At 42.8% G+C, this 25247-nt stretch overlaps 2 protein-coding genes across 4 annotated transcripts; both read right to left on the reverse strand.

Annotated features, from left to right (window-relative positions):
* Nucleotides 1-1975: 1975 nt before the first annotated feature.
* On the reverse strand, nt 1976-10670 carry LOC135525949 (KH domain-containing, RNA-binding, signal transduction-associated protein 1-like). 3 transcript variants are annotated; one of them, XR_010453220.1, is made up of 11 exons: nt 10304-10670; nt 7490-7617; nt 6913-7029; nt 6644-6790; nt 6326-6468; nt 5958-6231; nt 5641-5717; nt 5178-5236; nt 4810-4980; nt 2888-2950; nt 1976-2488 (listed from the first exon to the last, which is right to left on the reverse strand). XR_010453220.1 is itself a non-coding variant. In XM_064953922.1 (9 exons), the coding sequence occupies exons 1-9, from the start codon at nt 10434-10436 to the stop codon at nt 4874-4876; spliced, it is 1182 nt and encodes a 393-aa protein (XP_064809994.1). In that variant the 5' UTR covers nt 10437-10670; the 3' UTR covers nt 3916-4873. The 3 variants fall into 3 exon arrangements, 2 of the variants coding, with proteins under 2 accessions (XP_064809994.1, XP_064809993.1); XM_064953922.1 differs by lacking the exons at nt 1976-2488; nt 2888-2950 and having other exon boundaries at nt 3916-4980; nt 6326-6465; XM_064953921.1 differs by lacking the exons at nt 1976-2488; nt 2888-2950 and having other exon boundaries at nt 3916-4980.
* A 9514-nt stretch (nt 10671-20184) lies between these two features.
* Nucleotides 20185-24972, reverse strand: zbtb8os (zinc finger and BTB domain containing 8 opposite strand). The gene is made up of 7 exons (XM_064953924.1): nt 24797-24972; nt 24421-24445; nt 24007-24128; nt 23688-23770; nt 23256-23308; nt 22933-22969; nt 20185-22689 (listed from the first exon to the last, which is right to left on the reverse strand). Exons 1-7 carry the CDS (start codon nt 24876-24878, stop codon nt 22603-22605), a joined length of 489 nt encoding a protein of 162 aa, XP_064809996.1. The 5' UTR covers nt 24879-24972; the 3' UTR covers nt 20185-22602.
* Nucleotides 24973-25247: the final 275 nt, after the last annotated feature.

The following is a 25247-nucleotide window of genomic DNA, read 5'->3' on the forward strand; positions in this document are numbered from 1 at the left end:
ATAAGATTTACATAAAAGTGCATCATGTGAATGATGAATCTTCTGAATCCAGATAAATCCTCAACTTTAAGCTTGAAATATCTACTCAAATCTAATCAGCGGCATGTCCCTTAGAGCCATTTAACTATTTTTAGGTTGTCAACTTGAACCCAAATAATCTGCATTTCACCATGCACTTGCAATACTCTTCAGTTAATAAGGATGGTAATGAGTTAACTGCCTGCAGTTCTCACATGGGGCACATATTGATATTTAAAATAATATAAGGTGTGCCATCAGTGGGAACAGCAACATTTTGTTTCTGACCATGACCCTCAGGAAATCAAATAACTGATAATGCCTCGATCCAATCTGACAATGACATTGTGCATTGCTTGCCGTTTGAGGTCACAGGGGTAATAGTAAAATTTGAGAATTGATGACAACCTTGGAGACAGAACAGCATATGCATTTGGAAGGTTGGCCTCAGATTAAATTATATGTACATATTTTAATTCCTTTCAAAAGGTCACATGATTCCCCACTGTTTATTTCCATCCTGCTGAAGTGCCCTCTGGTTCAGCCCTCTAAGGGACTGCTCAGCCCAATAACAGGAGCTTTTCTCAGTGTCAGATAACATACAGCCTGCCAACAATGGATGAACCATCTGTTAGTGCATATATTCTGATAATGTTGACAGATTTTAAATCAGATCACCCTAAAATCGTCTGATATGTAAAACAGACCACAGCACTTGGCTCAATCTTATAAATTCTAGCGCAGGGATCATCTAGTCATGGGCCAATTGTTTTCCTTGAGTGGATGGTCAGGGGACCGGAACATAATTACAAATAATTTGTTGATTGCAAGAAGCCCAAACATGTATAACATTACTAAAATATTGCCTACATTTGTATATGATCACAGATCTTGCTTGAATACTTCGGCACAGATTTCCAAAATTGTAATCACTAGGCACTGATTTGCTGCTGTTTTTAGTCTAGCGACCTCCTCTCCGTATTTTCCAGCTGCTAAGAGCATTGTCTCAGCAACCTGTCTCGACTGCAGTGGTTTAAAGTACTTAGGTAGTACCTTAAAGTTTATTTACTTAGGTCATTTTTTGGGGGGGGAGAGGTGGTATCTACTTTACCATTTATATTTGACAACTTTAACAAGACCACATTCATAAAGAAAATTTAATTTTACTACATATAATTTTCCATTATCCAAAACTACACTACATTTTGAATGCTTAGCAGGACAGGAAAAGGGTCCAATTCATGCGCATATCAAAAGAACATCCCTGGTCATCCCAACCGCCTGTGATCTGGCAGACTCACTAAACACACATGCGTCATTAGTATGCGTGTTGCACTGTGCCCCTGGCTTTCAGAAATTAAACAAATGGCATCCGATTTGCTTAATAAGGAAGGTAAAATGATTTGCCATTTAACTTGATACTTACGTAGATTTAAAACAAATACTTTTACTCAAGTAGTACTTTACTGGGTGACTCATGGTACTTCTTCCACCACTACTCGACTAAAATGCTCCATTGAGTTCAACAACTTCACTAGATGCAGCATTGAGCATTCTCTTGTTGCTACCCGTTTGTCCCAACTAAAGGGTTGCTGCTCCAGTAAACTAGTGTCTTAAAATCGCATCTCTTTATCCTTCTCCCCTTTGTCAATATTATGTTTATCACCTTACAGAATGGGGCCAGACATCACTACCCAGATTCCCCACAGTTGACAGAAAATAAGAGCGCGAGAAACCCGAGCAGAGCAACCACTCACAACACTGCCATTCCAGACACCTGGTACCCAGAGAGATGGTGTTTATTCAGTAAGGGAAGAGATTAGGCCCATGATAAGAGATGTTTGTCCATATATACAGTAACCAAGGCTATATTTAAATATAATAATGAAGGAAGATGAAGAATTTACCTTTTATGACCCGCAAATCACCCGTACCAACACAATTAAGAAACAGCATAGTCAGGATATTGGGATTTATTTCAGATATATAAAATTAAGTCTGTACAGAAAACATCCAAGAACTTCCTGTGGCAACTACAATTCCACAAATATACAAAATGTCAACATATTTAAAAATGTAAAAAGTGAGGTAAAAAATGTCCTAGTCACAGAAATCTATCAGGAGCCAAAGGAAGATGACACACCAACTCAGTTCCTCGCACTGTACTCTTGGAGCATTCTCCAAGCTGCTTTGTCAGGAACCAGACCATGATTTCATCCCAACTCAAGTTGAATGCACTGTAGGCCTAATGTTGATTTCTCTGGAGACTGGGCGAGAATCAACTGTATTCCATGGAGTGCCATTATGCTGAAGTGATGGAACGAGCTCATTCTTTTATCATAATTTCTAACAAAAGGTTGAATCTCGAGCGAAAGAAACCTTGGCAGTCCAGACATTTAAATCCCCAACAAAACGCCAGACTGCCAGGAGCCTTTTATCAGTACAGTCAAGGCCTTTCACAGGATTATACCTGTTGAAAATACATTTTTTAATTCAGTCACAGCATGAAAACAGAGCACTTCTCAAAGTGACAGATTGAGGTAAACCTTTATCAAATATCATTGGGAAAAACCCAACATTTCCTCCAGTCCATCAGAAAGTACTACATCACAACACTGGTTTGATTTTCTACTAGAGCCGGACAAAAGTCAGCCCGAGGGTCCATTCAAAAACCTTGCAGTTGGTTGTGAAGGGGACTAAGCACCACTTTCTGACCAAATTCAACAAGCAAATGCAGAATCTGAGGTACACTCAGTTGGCAGACTTGGGTCATTCTTGATTTCATCAGTTTTATTTTATTAATAGTCAAAACAAATACTGTAGCAGCTTGAGCATTTTTAAATTACATATTGCTGAAGACAATACTTACCATGAGGACATTCAGCTCAAGTCCAATGCCTTTCTCAAACCCAGAAGGACTAACTCAGAATACCTGGGGACAGAAATACAAATGAGACCCATGTGCAAGTGCTGTTGACAACTACATGTAGTTTAAGTTGGACAATCATTCATGCAAAACTAATATTTCACTGCAAAAGTCATGCAACTCAAGCTGAGGTTGTCAATTTATTTTTTGTAACCATGACTTAAAGATTGCTACAAATGCTGAACATTTTAACAGTATTCTAAAATAAAAATAAAAGGCAGAAGGCATTTTAAATGATTGGACCATAAACTGCGTTCAATTTTAGCAAGAGTTGCATTACAATCATTACTAATAATTTTGTACAGCTATTTTATTTGAGACATATTTTTCAGTCACGCAGTTTTGGACAACTGGTTTGGGTTGACTAGCAGGTTCTAGCATTTTGAGCATAAGACAAAAAATATCTAACAAATGACAGTTGGGGTTAGTTTTACCTTCTTGACGTGATCTTTTGGCTTTTAGCATCCTCTCCTCTGCACTGCGATATTTTTCTTTAATAAAACCAGCCAGCATGACTTTGCATCAAAGTCAAGTAAGATCCCTGCAAGCTTGATTGTAAATACGGTTGAAAATCAGTTATTTCAAAGGACTAAAAATACATGGCTCATTGGGAAGCTTGAGGAAATGTTCCGTTGTAACGATTGATTTCAAATACTACAAGTCCAAGCACTATACCCTTCTCAAGCGAAGTATTTGGAAATACATTACCTTGATTAAGGTACCAGCTTTATTTTAGGTGACATAACGAGTCTCTTCTAGATCCTTTTTAATACAGAGAGATGAAGAGGACGTGCTCTTTATCAAAGTAAAGCAGATGTTCTTTTTGGTTGCTTTTGTCTCCTATGTACATACAATATTCTGGTGATTGTTTAGGAGTTTTGTGAAAATCCTCAAAACGAGAATCAGTTTTATTAGAAGTGGAAGGCATTACTATACAACAAAAGCAAAATACCAGGTTTAGTTTGATAAAAAAAAAAAAAAAAAAAAAAAAGGCTTTATTGATACAACGCACTGCAGAAAAACATTTTTTGGATATATTTAGTATCCTATTTAGGCAAGAGTACACACGTACGTAGCACTATGCATTTTGGAGACGGCACAACTTTAGAAAGCAATATACAAAACTTTCTTAAGTGTATGCATATAATATTGAGATGGCTGCAGTTTTCCCTTACATGAAGACCATGTGAGGACCATGTCCAAATTCTTGTAGAACCACTCAAACAAAGTGAGTAATTTATCAGTATTTCTATCAAAGTCAGACCAATAAGATGTAGACCAAAGTAAGCCAAGCAAAAGTTATCTAAAGTAGAATGTACTTACAACCAAGTCGAATTGAAAATACTTAAAGGAGATATTTTAGGACAGACTGTCTCAGTGTCTAATAAGGCTAGATTTCAAAACCCTAAGAAAAGAAAAAACATTGAAATCTATGCCTCTATAGGGAATGTTAGTTTCTGCAAAAATGATTTGTCTAGAAAATTATTTTGGTTCTTCCATATATTCTTAATCTAGTTGCCGATGTTACATTGACGTCATTAATCAAGTTTTAGCTAAAAAATACTTTAGAAATGCAGCCTAAATGAGACTGCAACTGCCACAAATCATTTCAAGACAAACTGAAACAAACCTTCAAAATAACATTTAACACTATACAAGGTATCACATTTCTCTAAGTAACCATTAAATTAGATCTTAAAACTGTCAATGATGCAGTGGAAACATTGAATGATAACGTATTATCCAAATCCTTGCATTCGCTTGCTACGCCCACTCGATACGATACATCCAGTTGTCCTGCTCTCAAATCATTAAAAAACAAAAAACTACAGAAAATTTAAAAGAAAAACATTTAGGGAAATTACTTTGGAGAGTTAAGTGAGTTACAATGGGAGACAGTTGCCATGGCAACCCTCTACCGGAGACTGTTCAGTATCTTCCGTATGGATGCTCTCTGTAGGCCCCCCTCTTATCCTGCCTCGCTGGAGGGGCTTTGCCTCCAGTGGAGGACCAGGAACCCTCCCAATCATCTTGGGCTACAGAGAAAAAAACGCCAAGCCTAGGTCAATGTTTGGATACGTGCAGCGTGACAAAAAGAGTGGTGGTGGTCAAATATGTCACAACAGAGTACAACACATGGACACAGGACCAGTTTGGAACAACTATGTCAGTTTCATTATTTGAAAATGTATGAAAAATATTTACTTAGCCCATTAATTTATTGCCATCTTACCATAGGGCTCATAAGCCTCCTGAGCCTCTCCATGTCCGTAGTCATAGTACTCTGTGTCCCTGTGAAGAGAACGTCAGAGCCTTTTGAGACAGACGGATACTACATTGAATATTGCAAGGGGAAAATGTCTGAGGCCCCACAGCATTCACTTGAAAACATGGCACAATATATCAGCTTAATTACAAAAGTTTCCAGAAATTGAAATCACTAGGGAAAGCGGGATACCGAGTCAGTTGCACAACAACGCATTCAACCGAAACGTGTCTTCCGCATTTAACCCATCACCTCTGAACCAGAGTGGCTGGGTTGGCTGCTGAAATCCAGCCTAACCATCTTGACCTCAATATTCCCTATGACAATTCAAACGCAAAATGCTGGGGCGAAAAAAAGTCTGCTATTACAATATTCTACTGAGGATTGGCCACGTCATTGTTTTAACCATTATATTATGAGAAAGACTTACGCTTGTGGAGGTTGTTGACTGTAATAGTTGTCATAACCTTCATATGCAGGCTCAGCGTAGCTTTCTTCATAGGCAGGCTGGGGAAATGAAGACAACACACGCCACTATTACCACAGAATGACTAGGTACATGTAAAACAGAATGCTACTAGCATGTCAGAATAAAAGTCAGTGGACTAGATGGGGCTTAAACCCATGAATGAAGTGACCTGTCATCCATGATGAATAGACAATAAAATATTAAACTGACAGGTCTTCAGTTCTGAAAGAAAGTAGGTATACAACCCAATGACTTAACAATTGAGTGGTTTGACTTACATATTCATTGTAGGCCTCAGCCTTGGGTGGTGGGGCATGTTGGTGCTGGTGCTGCTGGTGGGAGTGGGCTGGGGACGGGAGCATCCTTGGTGTCCCTGGGGTGGGTGGTCTGGAACGGGGTGTAGTGCCTCCTCTAGCAGGTGTAGAGGGGGGTCCACCCCGGCCAGCTGGAGCCCCTCTAGCAGACCCACCCCTGGGAGGTCCTCCTCGGGAAGCTCCACCACGTTGGGTGCCTCCACGAGGGGCTCCTCCACGAGGTAGCATTCCTCGCCCCCTGAAGAAATAAATCATAGTGAATTAAACTTTGTAGGATTGTGAAGGCTTTTGGTCTTGAAAGGTAAGGGGTTGTCAGGCACTGTGAGTCCTACCTGGCTCCTACTGAATTGGGTGGGGGTGCTCCCCTGCCCCTGCCTGGAGGGCCCCCTCGTCCCCTGGATTGTGAATCTTGACCGCCATTCAGGTAGCCAATCTCCATGAACTGATCCTGGCATATACCATCCATGGTGTCCTGCTTATAAAGAGTAAAGAGAGTAGCTCCATTAACATGACAGGTCAGAGATTATAACACGGCAGTAGCATGGAAAATCTTGGACCATTGCTAAGTTACCATAGACCGAATAGCTAGGCCCATATATCACAACCTGAAATAGCGTTGGTTGAAGCAGGAAGCTCCCTGGGATACTTACAGGGATGAGGAACTTCTTGACCTCATCCATGGCGTGAGCCATGCGCAGGTATGCCTCCGGTATAGGAGCAAACACCTCTATGAAGACATGCAGTTCCATGCCCAGATGAGCATATTTGGGCTCACCACCCTTTCTCAGCTCTTCCTCCTGAAATTCAACAGCGTAAAAAATAACAATGAATTCTGCACATTACACATCCAATCACTGCTGTTTGTTACAAAAGGACTCTTCTCCACATGTACCCTGTCAACTCCTCCCTCCATTCTTACCTTCACCTTGTCCCTCATGGAACCTTTGCCCAATACTGAGATCTTTGCTCCAGTTTCCTCCTGGAGGCGCTTGATTGTGTTCCCCTGGGGTCCCAAAATCTTACCAACAAAGTTGAACTGTGGAAATAAAAAAGGGTTCACTAATAGACTCGATGTTCTTGGTGCAGAGATTGTTGTATTCAGGGATATTGAAACATAGATCCCGGTAATATGCTGCAGAAGATACTGTATCAATGCCTCGAACATATAGCATGCTGCCTTCCCGTCTAAGGGACAGTGGCAATAGACATATGAGAAAGAAGTAGTTTCAGCACACAATTATTCTACTTATTATTAATTTATGCCTGTTTAAGTGGTCCATTTTGTAGACACCACTGGGGGTCTAACAGCACAGCAGAAGGAGCACTGTGACTTCACTCACATGAAATTCTCCTATTAAAATAACTGCACGATATGCAGTCATATCCATTTAAGTTTGAGGTCACTAAACAACCCCCCCCCCCCTCAATGTAATCACATATGAAAAGCAATGGCCCAAACTGAAGGCTTCTATTGTACAAGAGAAAACTTTACTCACCCTTGGGTACTGTTTGACTGGAATGAGTACACGTTCCTTGACCTTGATGTTCTTTGTGGTAAACAGGTCCAGGTAAGTTTCTCTTTCTGTCTCTTTCTTTGTCTCTCCTTTCTGAATCCTTTCTATCTCTACAGAACAGAAAACATGGCTTTTTAGTTTGACTAACATCACTATCACTCACAGACTGAACATAAACAGTGCAAGAGCTACATGAAATGTTCATAATTTACAAGTAATTAGCAGAACTTGGTCATAATCAAAGTGTAGAGTAATTATAGCTACATCAATACATAGGCCTACTACCAGAGAAAATCATCCAATGATACTAGCTCCCTCATTTCCCCACAAAACAAATGTAGTGGGCGGGTCTCAAGTCACCACAATTCACATCATTGACAAGTAGCTGATCAAACTAGATAACAAATTTGGTCACAAAACAGATTCTAACCTCATCTTAATGCATGCCCCTGCTTAATTTGAAACAGACTGGCAGTGGTGAACTGTCTAGGTAAAAAATTGGCTCTGGGGGGAGAGGCAGACTGCAAGCAAGCTGTTAACTGGCCCTGCAGCAGGATGAAACCGTTCATAACCTGGTCTGACACTCAACTACAGAAACCATCTTATACTAAAAAGGCATGCCAACCGGACATTGTGGACAATGCTCAGATTCTGACTGCCATTATAGCAGCCATGAGGTCCTTGGCAGAGGTTCCAACATATTGTAACAATGTCCTGCCTACAGCATTGCCATTGCACAGTAACTTTGTAGCAGACATCCCAAAAATGTGGGCCCACAGATGTGCAAGCTAGCTGCTCTCTACTATCAATTTCAAAAGTGCAACATCATATGAAGGTACTCCCAAAATAAATTCAGGAACCCAGCTGTAAAATGTGGGAAATGTTTATTAGTAAAAATCTAAGTGACTTGCATGAGTAAACATTAACTGAGATTCAATGTAGTTGTGATGGATATCAAATAAAGTGGATGATAGTTTTTTTTTATTGCAGGATGCAAGTAAAGGAGGGCTCTGATTGGTTACCTACTATGCCAATTTCAGAACAGTAATATGCACATATACATATACACATATATGTATACATACATACCATACATATGTGAACATAATATACTCTATATACATATAAAAATGTAATTCCTCAATACTGATGTTTATACTTGTCAATTAATAAATGAATGTACGAAATTGTTATTGAAAATTATATTATTTAGATTACAGAGCAAGCTGTAATGCTTTATATGACACCACATTTTTGTTTTGTAGCACCTACATATGGAACATGGCCAAGACCTTGATAAGGCTAAAATGGCATAAATATGCCACCTGATTAATTATTTACAATTACGCTTTTAGATACAGATGTCAAATTCTTCCTCCAAACGGTACATTCTATGGATTACATTTGGGGGAAAAAACTATTTTTATGCTTGTTTAGTGAGGAATCATCCAACTACACATTTTAGTAGTACAAACAAATAAGCAGCCCTAGTTCATAAAACTAGCTACTGTTAAGAGAAAAGCAGCAAGCAAACGTGATCGTCAGATAACAGGTTCTGATGAAAAACCTATGACGATAAAAAAAAAACATTTCCAGCCAAATATTTTATGCTAGCAACATACATGATGTCATGAAAGCCCTGGAGGAAACAGTTGTCAGTCAATTTCCCAAAAGTTAAAACATGCTAGACAGTGGGATCTTTGTGTCAGTAAAATTGAGCGAATAATGGCGGTGCAAACGCCATTATCTGTAAATATTTATATAATAACCATCATATCAAAGTGAATTGAGCCAATGATGTTGTGCGGTCCTCCCAATACGATTTGGGAACGCGTGCAGTTTATGAGGCTACATATTTAAAAAGTCAGCATGAATTTAACAGGGTGGTGAAAGAACACGGTGATGGGCGTAATGTTATTTTCCAATAAATATCGAGGGTCTTATTCCAGCGACTCGATGATTGATTCTAGTTTGACTGCCTTTCGACAAATCTCGCTCTTTTGTCTATAAACTCACACGTGTCATGATAAGTGGGCACAGTTGCTTTATAATCCTACATTTTTTGTGACAAAACCACAGTTGAAAATCAGATGGAAACACATTAACCTAGGATATAATATTCGGTGCATGGGGAATTTAACCGCAGGAATTGTTTTGTTAACTACATCCACGTACAATTTTATTCGCAACAAGTACATTTGAAGCAAACATGCATTGTTTTTGTGCGAATTATAGAACATTCTCAAATCTGTAGCCAATTGAATGGAAACCTAACTACTGAATGTTATTCCATTTGAGAAAAACAAATTCGGCAGCAGCCTTCCATATGCATTAAGTTTCACGACGGAAAAGTACTAGGTTATAACAGCCTCGTTACTTAACTAGATAGCTACAGAGTCCCTAACCGATCCTACTCAGTGCCATGCCTCTCCTCCATTCGAGCCTCGTGCTAACAGGCCGTTCTTCCCGCCGCAACCATTGTTGTCCAACACAAGGCCTACATTTTTACAACGTAACTCAAATTAACTAGGCTATATGTTGTGGGTTTAGCAAAACCCATTGTATCGAATCTATAACCAATAGCCTATCGTTTAGGTCAACACAATGTGTTGTTGAAACCAAAAATGTTAACAGCGTTACATTCAGAACAGTGAAGTAACCTGCTAGCTAGCTACGTTAGCCTAGCCATCGTCATATTTTTAGTTACACCAGCTAGTTAACGCGTTACCTAGCAAACTAGTTCAAGGAGTCACTAAAAACGTGCACTCAAATCAAAATATTTGAGTAAAATTTTACCTGTAGATATAAGTTTCATTGCATGTGTGAATGAAGAATCCAGACTGTCTTTTTCTGCCAGAAGCTCAGGGAGATACTTGCTTTCATTCTCCATTTTGGCTTTTTTAGGCTCGGGCTTAGCGTCAGAACTCATGTGGCTCACGTTCTGTACCGTTTTCGTTTACTTGGTTTCCAGTCGGTCGTGAGCGTCCCAAAACAGCCTACTTTATAAAGTTGACCAGCTTGATGTTCTCAGCTATGTTTTCGAACGTATTATTCTCCGGCAACTAGCTACACGTTATCCGTATTTCACCGCTGAAAGAGAGCAGGTTATGGATGAATACGGTTTGTAGAATGGACGACGTTCTTCTTGTGCAAAAAAAATAAGAAAATACGTCACAGCTTTTATGCATCGGAAACGAGGCTGCTTTGAGGATTTAAAGAGACAGTGTTTTTGAACTGACAAACAACATACACCTTTCATTTCGTCCCAGATTGAGGTCAAGAAGGCAGAAAAATAAACTTCTTCAAAATGTCCCTTTTTGTGGTTTGTCTCTAAAGAAAAAATCTGTTTATTAGCTGATGCCTAACTGAGCAACTGTATGCCGAAGGCTAAGTGCATCATCAATAGTTTTATTTTGTCTTCTTGTCTTTCACCCAACCCAAACTGAATTAGGATCACAAGATCTATCTTTAGGCAGTAATTTTATCATTTTGGAGTCACTTTTATTGTTTCTGAGCACTTGTATATTCATGTGGATGATACCATGATTAACATTAATTTATATTTTACTTTTATTTAACTAGGCAAGTCAGTGGGTTAACTGCCTGTTCAGGGGCAGAACGACAGATTTGTACCTTGTCAGCTCGGGGTGTTTGAACTTGCAACCTTCCGGTTACTAGTACAACGCTCTAACCACTCGGCAACCATGCTGCCCTGCCGTTAATCATGAACGAATTGTGAATAATGATGAGTGAGACCGGGATGCCGAGTGCTGAAGCACGTAAAAATCATCTGTCCTTGGTTTCAGCACTCACTACCAAGTTCCAAGCTGCCTCTGGAAGCAACGTCAGCACAAGAACTGTTCTCCATGAACTTCATAAATTGGGTTTCCATGGCCGAGCAGCCGCACACAAACCTAAGATCACCATGCGCAATGCCAAGCGTCGTCTGGAGTGGTGTAAAACTCGTCACCATTGGACTCGCGTTCTCTAGAGTGATCTGGCAGTCTTACACCATCTGGCAGTCTTACAGACAAATCTGGGTTTGGCGGATTCCAGGAGAAAGCTACCTGCCCCAACGCATAGTGCCAACTGTACATTTTGGTGGATGAGAAATAATGATCTGGGACTGTTTTTCATGGTTCGGGCTAGGCCCCTTAGTTCCAGTGATGGAAATCTTAAAACTACAGCATACAATGACATTCTAGACTCTGTGCTTCCAACATTATGGCAACAGTTTGGGGTCATGACAATGACCCCGTGCACAAAGTGAAGCCCAAACAGAAATGGTTTGTCGAGATCGGTGTGGAAGAACTTGACTGGCCTGCATAGAGCCCTGACCTCAACCCCAACAAACACCTTTGGGATGAATTGGAATGCCGAATGCGTCCAGGCCTAATCGTCCAACATTTGTGCCTGACCTCAATCATGCTCTTGTGGCTGAATGGAAGTAAGTACCCACAACAACGCTCCAACATCTAGTGGAAAGCCTTCCCAGAAGAGTGGAGGCTGTTATTGCTGCAAATGGGGGACCAACTCCATATTAATGCCCATGATTTTTGAATGAGATGTTTGACAAGCAGGTGTCCACATGCTTTTGGTCATGTAGTGTATTTTCCTTCTTTATTATTTTCCTCTAACCATACCAACCCTCTCCCTAATTGGAGTGAACTAATGGAGAACAATACTTAGGCTTCCACTTCCAGCTTATACAGTTGAAGTCGGAAGTTTACATACACATAGGCTGGAGTCATTAAAGCTTGTTTTTCAACCACTCCACAAATTTCTTGTTTTAACAAACTATAGTTTTGGCAAGTCGGTTAGGACATCTACATTGTGCATGACACAAGTAATTTTTCCAACAATTGTTTACAGACAGATAATTTCACTTATAATTCACTTTATCACAATTCCAGTGGGTCAGGAATTTACATACACTAAGTTGACTTTGCCTTTAAACAGCTAGGAAAATTCCAGAAAGTGATGTCATGGCTTTAGAAGCTTCTGATAAGCAAATTGACATCAATTGAGTAAATTGGAGGTGTACCTGGGGATGTATTTCAAGGCCTACCCTCAAACTCACTACCTCTTTGCTTGACATCATGGGAAGTATAAACACCATGGGACCACGCAGCCGTCATACCGCTCAGGATAGAGACACGTTCTGTCTCCTAGAGATGAATGTACTTTGGTGGAAAAGTGCAAATCAATCCCAGAACAACAGCAAAGGATCTTGTGAAGATGCTGGAGGAAAGAGGTACAAAAGTAGCTATATCCACAGTAAAACAAGTCCTATATCGACATAACCTGAAAGGCCACTCAGCAAGGAAGAAGCCACTGGTCCAAAACAGCCATAAAAAAGCCAGACTACGGTTTGCAACTGCACATTAGGACAAAGATTGTAAAAGTCCTCTGGTCTGCTGAAACATCAATAGAACTGTTTGGCCATAATGACCATTGTTATATTTGGAGGAAAAAGTGGGATGCTTGCAAGTCGAAGAACACCATCCCAACCGTGAAGAACGGGGGTGGCAGCATCATGTTGTGGGGGTGCTTTGCTGCATGAGGGACTGGTGCACTTCACAAAAGATGGCATCATGAGGAAGGGAAATTGTGGATAGATTGAAGCAACATCTCAAGACATAAGTCAGGAAGTTAAAGCTTGGTCGCAAATGGCTCTTCCAAATGGACAATGACCCCAAGCATTCTTTCAAAGTTGTGGCAATATGGCTTAAGGACAACAATGTCAAGATATTGGAGTGGCCATCACAAAGCCCTGACCTCAATCCCATAGAAAAGTTGTGGGAAGAACTGAAAAAGCATGTGCGAGCAAGGAGGCCTACAAACCTGACTCCGTTACACCAGCTCTGTCAGGAGGAATAGGCCAAAATTCACTCAACTTATTGTGGGAAGCTTGTGGAAGGCTACCCAAAACGTTTGACCCAAGTTAAACAATTTGAAAGGCAATACACTCAATTAGTATTTGGTAGCATGTAAACTTCTGACCCACTGGGAATGTGAAAGAAATAAAAGCTGAAATAAATCGTTCTCTCTACTTTTATTCTGACATTTCACATTGTTAAAATAAAGTGGTGATCCTAACTGACCTAAAACAGGGATTTTTTACTAGGATTAAATGTCAGGAATTGTGAAAAACAGAGTTTAAATATATTTGGCTAAGGTGTATGTAAACTTCCGACTTCAACTGTACATTCTACATTCAGTACATTTCACAGGCAGCATATTTCACATTAGTTGTCTTTTGTTTTTAGTCCCAGTCTTCAGCTACCCTTCACCCCTCCCATCTATCTCTGAAGGCCATCCAGTTTTAATTTCTAGCTGACATATTTTCTACTGTGCTGTGATGTTTCTGAACCTTTCTCATAGTCTCTACAGATTGTAAAGGAAATAAACAATTTTTCTAAGAGTGTTATTATATTATTGACGGATTGACTATGACTTTTCAAATCACCCAGAGTTGCAGAGTTGGCTCCAAGTAATGTTGCAAAAAAAAATTGGTGGCGATCACACTAGTTGACTGTCCCTCATGTACCGTTTCTACAGCCTTAGTGGATTCCGGTACTGCAGAAAACTTTATTGACCAGACCCTTGCCTTCTCTCTCAACATGACCACATACCCGCTATCCTCTCCTTTGCCGGTTCAAGCCCTCGATAATCGGCCATTAGGTTCCGAGACCATCACACACATCACCAAATCACTCACCCTCACCGTGGTGTCCATCCATCAGGAGAACATCCCCTTCATCACCAACTCACAAGTTCCTCCTTGGCTTCAATGCCACAACCCCACCATCTCAGGATGAAAATCAGACTGTTCACCCGAATGCCGGAGGAACTGCTTCTCCATCCCTTGTGGTTCCATGTCGGTTGAGAGTCCTGTGTTTGCCCTTCAGCCCAACATCCCGGAGGTAAACCAGGAACTGCGGGAGGTATTTTCCATAACACACGCCACCTGTCTCCCTCATCACCCCTGGGACTGTGCCATCGACCTGCTTGTAGGCTCTGCGCCCCCGCGCCGACGCATCTACCCTCTGTTGGTGGCTGAAACCCAGGCCATGGAGGAGTACATCCATGAGGCGCTCCAACAAGGTTTCATCCGCACGTCCTGCGTCAGCAGGTTTCTTCTTCGTGGCCAAGAATAATGGAGGGTTATGCCCATGAATTGATTACAGAGGAAATCACCAAGTACCGTTACCCTCTCCCGTTGATGCCGGCAGCCATCGAACAGCTCTACGGCGCCCAGTTCTTTACCGAATTAGACCTGAGTGCATACAATCTCATCTGCATCCGGGAGGGGGATGAATGGAAGACATCTTTTTGCACAATGTCTGGTCACTATGAGTTCTTGGTGATGCAATTTGGCTTAGCCAATGCTTCGTCAGTGGTCAAGGCATTCGTTAATGAGGCGTCCCGGGACATGCTCGGACGCCAGGTGGTCGTGTATATCGACGACATCCTGGTCTACTCGGCTACCTTGGAGGATCACATCGCTCACGTCCGAGTAGCCCTGGGATCAGTTTCAGGAGCTGACTGAGCAGGTGATGGCTCGGGTGGATATGAGAGGGGATATGGATAGTATGAATAACTGGATGAGAACAGCGTTAGTGGGGGCAGCTACTGAGGCTGTACCTAAGAGTTCAGGAAAGAGGAGGAAAGCAGTCCCATGATGGACAGAGGAGTGTGGGGTAGTGGTGAGGAGTAGGGACAGGGCATTTAGAATACTGAGAAGGACGTATAACTTCCAACATCTGATTCAGTATAAGCAGGCCCATGCCCTTGTGAGGAGAACTATTCGTCAGGCAAAGAGGTCATGTTGGCATCGGTTCTGTGACACCATTGGAAGGGCAACACCTGTGGGGGATGATTAAGAGGATGAGTGGGGTCAGAAGAGAGAGGGATTATCCAGTGTTGATGAGGGGGAAGAATGTGGCAGTAACAGATGAGAAGGCAGAGACAATGGCCAAAGCATTTGTCCAAGTGCATAGCTCAGCAAATTTGTCAGAGGAGGGGGAGAGGGAGAACGAGAGAAGAGCATCCCGGTGTGCTGGTTAGGAGGGAGGATGTAAATGATGCATTGAATGCACCATTTCATGGAAGAGGTGAAAAGGGCAATAGGTAAGGCTGAATTACCTTCACCTGGGAAAGATGAGGTGTGCTATGCTATGTTAGCCCATTTTAGAGATAAAGCACTGGATAAGGTATTGGTGTTGTACAACAGAGTGTGGGAGGAGGGGAAACTACCAGGCAGCTGGGAGGAGGCAGTAGTGGTACCAATCCGGAAGCCAGGGAAAGACCCAACCAGGCCAACAAGCTATCGGCCAATAGCTTTAGCATCACATGTATGTAAGATCATGGAATGTATGATTACGGAGAGGCTAACTTTCTTCCTGGAGAGCAGGGCGCTGGTATTTCCACATCAGTGGGTTCAGAAAGGGTAGAGGAACTATGGACCCAGTACTCTGCTTAGAAGCAGAGGTCAGGAAGACTCAGGTGAACAGGGAGACTTTTTGATGATTTGGAGAAGGCGAGTTCATCAATGAGCTTGATGCCTTGATAAGCTCCTTTCCTGAGGACGGCTCACCTCTCACAGTCCTGGGCGACTTCAACCTCCCCACGTCTACCTTTGACTCATTCCTCTCTGCCTCCTTCTTTCCACTCCTCTCCTCTTTTGACCTCACCCTCTCACCTTCCCCCCCTACTCACAAGGCAGGCAATACGCTCGACCTCATCTTTACTAGATGCTGTTCTTCCACTAACCTCATTGCAACTCCCCTCCAAGTCTCCGACCACTACCTTGTATCCTTTTCCCTCTCGCTCTCATCCAACACTTCCCACACTGCCCCTACTCGGATGGTATCGCGCCGTCCCAACCTTCGCTCTCTCTCCCCCGCTACTCTCTCCTCTTCCATCCTATCATCTCTTCCCTCTGCTCATACCTTCTCCAACCTATCTCCTGATTCTGCCTCCTCAACCCTCCTCTCTTCCCTTTCTGCATCCTTTGAATCTCTATGTCCCCTATCCTCCAGGCCGGCTCGGTCCTCCCCTCCCGCTCCGTGGCTCGATGACTCATTGCGAGCTCACAGAACAGAGCTCCGGGCAGCCGAGCGGAAATGGAGGAGAACTCGCCTCCCTGCGGACCTGGCATCCTTTCACTCCCTCCTCTCTACATTTTCCTCCTCTGTCTCTGCTGCTAAAGCCACTTTCTACCACTCTAAATTCCAAGCATCTGCCTCTAACCCTAGGAAGCTCTTTGCCACCTTCTCCTCCCTCCTGAATCCTCCTCCCCCTCCCCCCCCTCCTCCCTCTCTGCAGATGACTTTGTCAACCATTTTGAAAAGAAGGTCGACGACATCCGATCCTCGTTTGCTAAGTCAAACGACACCGCTGGTTCTGCTCACACTGCCCTACCCTGTGCTCTGACCTCTTTCTCCCCTCTCTCTCCAGATGAAATCTCGCTTCTTGTGACGGCCGGCCGCCCAACAACCTGCCCGCTTGACCCTATCCCCTCCTCTCTTCTCCAGACCATTTCCGGAGACCTTCTCCCTTACCTCACCTCGCTCATCAACTCATCCCTGACCGCTGGCTACGTCCCTTCCGTCTTCAAGAGAGCGAGAGTTGCACCCCTTCTGAAAAAACCTACACTCGATCCCTCCGATGTCAACAACTACAGACCAGTATCCCTTCTTTCTTTTCTCTCCAAAACTCTTGAACGTGCCGTCCTTGGCCTGCTCTCCCGCTATCTCTCTCAGAATGAACTTCTTGATCCAAATCAGTCAGGTTTCAAGACTAGTCATTCAACTGAGACTGCTCTTCTCTGTATCACGGAGGCGCTCCGCACTGCTAAAGCTAACTCTCTCTCCTCTGCTCTCATCCTTCTAGACCTATCGGCTGCCTTCGATACTGTGAACCATCAGATCCTCCTCTCCACCCTCTCCGAGTTGGGCATCTCCGGCGCGGCCCACGCTTGGATTGCGTCCTACCTGACAGGTCGCTCCTACCAGGTGGCGTGGCGAGAATCTGTCTCCTCGCCACGCGCTCTCACCACTGGTGTCCCCCAGGGCTCTGTTCTAGGCCCTCTCCTATTCTCGCTATACACCAAGTCACTTGGCTCTGTCATAACCTCACATGGTCTCTCCTATCATTGCTATGCAGACGACACACAATTAATCTTCTCCTTTCCCCCTTCTGATGACCAGGTGGCGAATCGCATCTCTGCATGTCTGGCAGACATATCAGTGTGGATGACGGATCACCACCTCAAGCTGAACCTCGGCAAGACGGAGCTGCTCTTCCTCCCGGGGAAGGACTGCCCGTTCCATGATCTCGCCATCACGGTTGACAACTCCATTGTGTCCTCCTCCCTGAGCGCTAAGAACCTTGGCGTGATCCTGGACAACACCCTGTCGTTCTCAACCAACATCATGGCGGTGGCCCGTTCCTGTAGGTTCATGCTCTACAACATCCGCAGAGTACGACCCTGCCTCACACAGGAAGCGGCGCAGGTCCTAATCCAGGCACTTGTCATCTCCCGTCTGGATTACTGCAACTCGCTGTTGGCTGGGCTCCCTGCCTGTGCCATTAAACCCCTACAACTCATCCAGAACGCCGCAGCCCGTCTGGTGTTCAACCTTCCCAAGTTCTCTCACGTCACCCCGCTCCTCCGCTCTCTCCACTGGCTTCCAGTTGAAGCTCGCATCCGCTACAAGACCATGGTGCTTGCCTACGGAGCTGTGAGGGGAACGGCACCGCAGTACCTCCAGGCTCTGATCAGGCCCTACACCCAAGCAAGGGCACTGCGTTCATCCACCTCTGGCCTGCTCGCCTCCCTACCACTGAGGAAGTACAGTTCCCGCTCAGCCCAGTCAAAACTGTTCGCTGCTCTGGCCCCCCAATGGTGGAACAAACTCCCTCACGACGCCAGGACAGCGGAGTCAATCACCACCTTCCGGAGACACCTGAAACCCCACCTCTTCAAGGAATACCTAGGATAGGATAAGTAATCCTTCTCACCCCCCCCCCTTAATGATTTAGATGCACTATTGTAAAGTGGCTGTTCCACTGGATGTCAGAAGGTGAATTCACCAATTTGTATGTCGCTCTGGATAAGAGCGTCTGCTAAATGACTTAAATGTAATGTAATGTAATGTATGATAGGATGTGAAAAGAGGGGTTGTTAATCAAGCTTGAAAGTATGGGGGTAGGAAGGAGAACAAACAACTGGATAAAGGATTTCCTGTTTGGAAGGTCATTCCAGGTGAGGGTGGGGATGTCTCTATCAGGCAGCTACCTGGTGGATTATGGGGAGCGTGATTAGTCCTCTGTTGTTCTCAATCATGATCAATGATGTTTACTCTCAGGTACAGACGGATATTGGGAGGTTATTATTTGCAGATGATGGGGCCTTGGAAGAGGGGAAGAAATATGCCTTACATAGTCAGGAAGGTACAGGAATCAATTGATGAAGTAGAGCGGTGGGCATTAATCTTTACCAGGAGGAAGGTGGAAGATGAGGTATGCTTGAGGTTATATGAGAGAAACTTGAAGAAGGTGACAGTAGACTGACCTGGGCAGAACACATTGAGAGAGTGGTGGGAAAGTGTTAGAAGGTGCTAAATGTGATGCGCTGTATGACAGGGAAGGCTGGGCGTTCCTCATGGAGGACCATGTATGTTGCATTAATCTAATCTGTAATACACTATGGCAGTATAGCGTATGGTTCGGCAGCCCAGACATCATTGGAAAGGCTCGATGTCATACAGGGGCAAGGACTCAGAATATGTAATGGGGCGTTCCGGACCTCCCCAGTGGCTGCACTACAGGTGGAGATGGGGGACATGCCATTGAGAATTAGGAGACAGCCGCTGGCAATGAATTATTGGTTCAACCTACAGGGACATGGGGTGACTAATCCTGCAAAAGGGATTTTACAGGCATGCTGGGAACACGAGCGAAGACAGAACACGAGCTTTGGGTGGGTAATACCCAGATGAATGAGATGGGACTGTATGGCTACTCCTGACTCCAGTAGTTGATCTAGAAGTGTTGGAGAGACTACAGAAAGATAGGGAGGTGTTGATCCATCTGATCTGTTTAAGAGACATCTGGATACTGTGCATCATGATTTGTTTAGCCATTTACACAGATGGTTCAAAAGATCCAAGGACAGGATGCACTGGGTCAGCATTTGTAGTGCAGGAATGTGGGATGGCAAAACACCAGTCTCAACGTCAACAGTGAAGAGGCGACTCCAGGATACTGGCCTTCTCGGCAGAGTTCCTCTGTCCAGTGTCTGTTCTTTTGCCCATCTTAAGGCTTTATTTGCCAGTCTGAGATATGGCTTTTTCTTTGCAACTCTGCCTTGGAGGCCAGCTTCCCAGAGTCGCCTCTTCACTGTTGACGTTGAGGCTGGTGTTTTGCGGGTACTATTTAATGAAGCTGCCAGTTGAGTACTTGCGAGGCATCTGTATCTCAAACTAGACACCCTAATGTACTTTGTTCAGTTGTGCACTGGGTCAACCCACTCCTTTTTCTATTCTGTTTATTGGCAATGTCTCGCAAGGAATAGCCTTCATTTCTCAGAACAAGAATAGACTGATGAGTTTCAGAAGAAAGTTCTTTGTTTCTGGCCATTTTGAGCCTGTACTCAAACCCACAAATGCTGATACTCAATTAGCCTAAAGAAGACCAGTTTTATTGCTTCTTTAATCAGGACAACAGTTTTCAGCTGTACTAACATAATTGCAAAATGGTTTTCTAATAATCAATTAGCCTTTTAAAATTATAAACTTGGATTAGCTAACACAACATGCCATTGGAACACAGGAGTGATGGTTGCTGATAATGGGCCTCTGTATGTCTATGTAGATATTCCATTTTTTTTTAAATAGCCGTTTGCAGCTACAATAGTCATTTACAACATTAACAATGTCTACACTGTATTTCTGATCAATTTTATGTTATTTTAATGGACCAAAAATGTGCCTTTCTTTCAAAAAACAAGGACATTTCTAAATGACCCCAAACTTTGAACGGTAGTGTATATTGTACAATAATCCTGAAAGTCACCATTTCAAAATAAAAAATATATAAACCAAAAGTTAACATGTTCACTCAGGTGTGTTACTCTCCAGAAAAATCCTTAGTGTGTTTGACTCAATTGGTATGAAACATTTTGGCCAAAGCACTGCATTTGTCTGTGATGGGGTGGATCCCAGCCTGGATTGTTTAATGAATTTTTAATCATTTTTAATCTGAGAGGTGTGGCACCTGAAATGCTTAAATAAATATCTAGCTGTACAAATACAGTACATATGACCCCAAAAAAACTGTCAATGCCCCTGCACGGTCTCTCAACAATTTAAAAAAAAAATCCCTACAAGTACATTCATTATTGTGCCATCTTCGTAACAGATTGTTTTAGATGATTCTGCCTCTTGACACGTTTTGGATTAAATTGTGATCCTTAAAAATAACAATAAAAACCTAAATTATTGGCATTCCTCAATCAATACCGCTCAGAGCACTTATAAGCAGAGCCAGGTGGCTTACACTATATATAGAAAAGTATGTGGACACCCCTTGAAATTAGTGGATTTGGCTATTTCAGCCACATCCGTTGCTGACAGGTGTATAAAATTGAACACACAGCCATGCAATCTCCATAGACAAACAGTGGCAGTAGAATGGCCTTAATAAAGAGCTCAGTGACTTTCAACGTGGCACCGTCATAGGATGCCACCTTTTCCAACAAGTCAGTTTGTCAAATTTCTTCCCTGCTAGAGCTGCCCCGGTCAACTGTAAATGCTGTTATTGTGAAGTGGATACGTCTAGCAGTGGTAGGCCACATAAGCTCACAGAACGGGACCACCGAATGTTGAAGTGCGTAACAATCGTCTGTCCTCGGTTGTAACACTCACTACCGAGTTCCAAACTGCCTCTGGAAGCAATGTCAGCACAAGAAGTGTTCGTCGGGAGCTTCATGAAATGAGTTTCCGTGGCCAAGTAGCCGCACACATGCCTTAGATCACCATGCACAATGCCAAGCGTCGGCTGGAGTTGTTTAAAGCTCGCCGCCATTGGAAACGCATTATCTGGAGTGACGCTTCACCAACTGGCAGTCCGACAGACGAATCTGAGTTGGGCGGATGCAGGGAGAACGCTACCTGCCTCGATATAGAACACACTGTTCTATAGTTTGGTGGAGGAGGAATAATGGTTCAGGCTGGGAACTTAGTTCCAGTGAAGGGAAGTCTTAACGCTACAGCATACATTCTAGATGATTCTGTGCTTCCAACTTTGTGGTAACAATTTGGGGAAGGCCCTTTCCTGTTTAGGCATGACAATGCACCTGTGCACAAAGCAAGGTTCATACAGAAATTGTTTGTCAAGATCAGTGTGGAAGAACTTGATTGGCCTGCAGAGCCCTGACCACAAACCCATCAAACACCTTTGGGATGAATTGGAACGCCGACTTGCGAGCCAGGCCTAATCGCCCAACATCAGTACCCGACCTCCCTAACGCTCTTGTGGCTGAATGGAAGCAAGTACCCGAAGCAATGTTCCAACATCTAGTGGAAAGCCTTTAAATGTTTGTCATTTGGCAGACACTTTATCCAGAGCGACTGACAGGGGCAACTAGGGTTAAGTGCCTTGCTCAAGGGCACATCAACATTATTTTCATCTAGTCGGCTCAGGGATTATGCCACCTTCCCAGAAGAGTGGAGGCTGTTATAGCAACAAAGGGGGTCAAACTCCATTTAATGACCGTTATTTTTAGAATGAGATGTTTGACGGGCAGGTGTCCACATACTGTTGGTCATGTAGTGTATCTTAAGCAGTTACTCTGCTGCTGCTGATGTTTGCTGCTCTCTGGATATCTGTCTGTAAACAATTCAAATTCAGGGAAATATTACACTTCACTCATCCAGTTCTAAAGCCTATGCTGTTGCCCTTAATAAAATGTCAATTTTCAAAGCCTATGCTGTTGCCCTAAATCAATTGTCCAATCACACAGGCACATATAGGTTTGTTTCTATTGTCCTGTTCCCTTCTGGGACAGTTTCTCAGTAGTAGTATCCTCAGATGTCAATTATGGCAAAGATCTCGGGCTTGTCGATGTCATGGATCTGCATGGCTGAGTAAGTGATGGCCTTCACTTCTGTCCCCTTTAGGGACAATATACACATAGTTAAGTGACACTTTCAAAAATACAAACTATTGTAATCAGATGACTTCTGAATCAATGAAAACAAACTATGCCTACTAATCATGTATATAGTATAATATTTCAGTAACAGAATACATATCACAACCAGTTGGATAAACAATCTTCATCAGGACATAAACTGTAATTATGCCTTATGGCCAGGAGGGAGTCAGACAGCAGAACTCTTTCTCAGTTCGCTCACCTGTGGATGCTTGACCAAGTTGAACTCTTCTCCCCACCTACAACAGCAGAGGAAAACAATGTGAGGCATGGAGGGAAGCTGAGAATGAACCAGAACTCCAGACATAGGAACTGGAGGAGGAAGTAATGATAACATGCAACCCTTGTCTTTCTCAGGGGTAGAATGTTCCAACTAAAACCAACCCACCATATCCCCTCAGACTGTTTCATCAAGGAGTAATGTCATGGCTCAAAAGTCAATGATCAATCACATGCGAGTATAAATTAGCACCACCTAGTGAGCAATAACTAAATCCTGACATGTGTAACTTTAGATCAACTTACCCAATGGAGCGGATTTTGAAGTGCATCCTGTCAATGTGCAAAACTTTAACCTCCTAGAAGACATACATTAAGTTAGACAATACCTTATTATTGTAACTGTTAAATGAAATTGGTAGTTGCCATGATATCTTTTTGAAAGCTTATTACATTTGAAGCATGAGCTATTTGAAGCAAACAATAGCGCTTTGGTAATGAACTGGGTTGTAAGGGATACAAGATAAATAAACACTTCTGGTAAATGTAATGTTATCTTCCAGTTGTAATCAGGTTTCAAACCCACATTTTTTTTGCAATGCAATTCTGTGCATGCTCCTTTGACATCTTACAATTATACCTACAGGCACCAAGAAATCTATACATCTATTGATGGGGGTAGGAGAGAGAGCGAGCTCCATGTAGCCTCACTGGAATTAATACGTTGAAGGCCCTTACTCTGGGAATGAAGAAAAGATCTGCACTGAATTTGAATAACCAGTCATCTAGGAAGTGGAAGAGAAGAGATTCCATGTCATCACCTGGTCAGGAAACAAACAGACATAAGAAAGTATTCAATGCAATGGTAAGTAAAATATTGAACCATATGAAACATATTTACATCACATTTTTCATTTAGCAGACACTATTATCCAGAGTGACTTACATTAGTGAGTGCATATATTTTCCCCCCCGTACTGGTCCCCCATAATCTACTCTAGACATGTACTGTCCCTATGAGTATTATGGCTGTTTTCAGTCTGTTATTCCATCTCACCTTCTGACTCCACTTCTACTGTGTCAATGGGCTCCACTGTCTCTGTATCTGTCATATACCCAAACATTGCCATGGCACACTGCTCAAAGGCCTCCTCCAGAGAGTCTCCCCAAGAGTGGAGCCTAGGAACATACATAAGAGTTATGACACAAATGCAAGACAAACCCACTGGGCACAGACGTCAATTCAACGTCTATTCCACGTTGGTTCAATGTAATTGAATTGAAATAACGTGAAAACAACGTTGATTCAACCAGTGTGTGCCAAGTTGGAAGCCACTCCGTACGGTCAAGTTACAGATCGCTGCTCTGCATTATCAGGTAGGCTTTGGGGATTTCGCAATAAAAGTGTAACCACCACAGTTAAGGGTAGGAGCAGCAGTTGCTGTGGTTCATGGGTAGTCAGTCCACTTACTGTACATCAGCAGTGTGGTCCAAATCTAGAGAGAATCCAAATTACAAGATGAATAGATAGATAGATCAATTATTCAACTCATGTTACTACAATAAAGTAGAGTGGGGTATAGGTAAACATTCAATCCAATATGTGAGGGTATTAATCTACTAGGCCTGGCTACAATATAAATGTGTCAATGAAGCAATTTCGGAAGGTAGAGCTGTCTCCTCCACTAAAAATACTCTTCCACTGAACATTTTAACAGAAACCCATTCATGTACTACCTGGTGAACAATCTCAAATCAGGCCAAAGCAAGCAACTAGCGAAAAATGTAAGTATAGCTTGTCATCAAGCATGTTCATAACAGATTAGCTACACAAGTTCGCAACTCACATTCATACTTCTTGTTGATCGCCGGGTATTTCGACTTGGTATCTTTCTGTGACTCGGTGAGATCAAGCTCACGATCATCCATTGTGATTTCTTTCGTTGATTTGAACCCTAAACTACTGAAACTTATACTTGCTGTTGCAACATGGATTGTTTCAGGAAGTATTGTCAGTGTAGTGACCAATCAGGTACCAAAGATTGCTCGCCTTCTACTTCTTTGATATAATGGCGTTCGTATCAATTATATGTGTATGCCGCCACCTACTGTGCGGGTGGATAATAAAGATCCCCGAAATTAAATAATGCGGGGTAAAAATATCGCTTTTTGCTGTATCGTCACTAGTTACCACAGCCACGGAGCAAACCCCCCCCCTCCCTTTTTAAAAACAATTTATCTTATTAAGATTTGATTTTAAACCTAACCAATAACATTAACCACTCTGCTAACATTTAG

Source organism: Oncorhynchus masou, chromosome 32 (assembly GCF_036934945.1).
Source record: "Oncorhynchus masou masou isolate Uvic2021 chromosome 32, UVic_Omas_1.1, whole genome shotgun sequence".
Classification (NCBI taxonomy): Eukaryota; Metazoa; Chordata; class Actinopteri; order Salmoniformes; family Salmonidae; genus Oncorhynchus; species Oncorhynchus masou.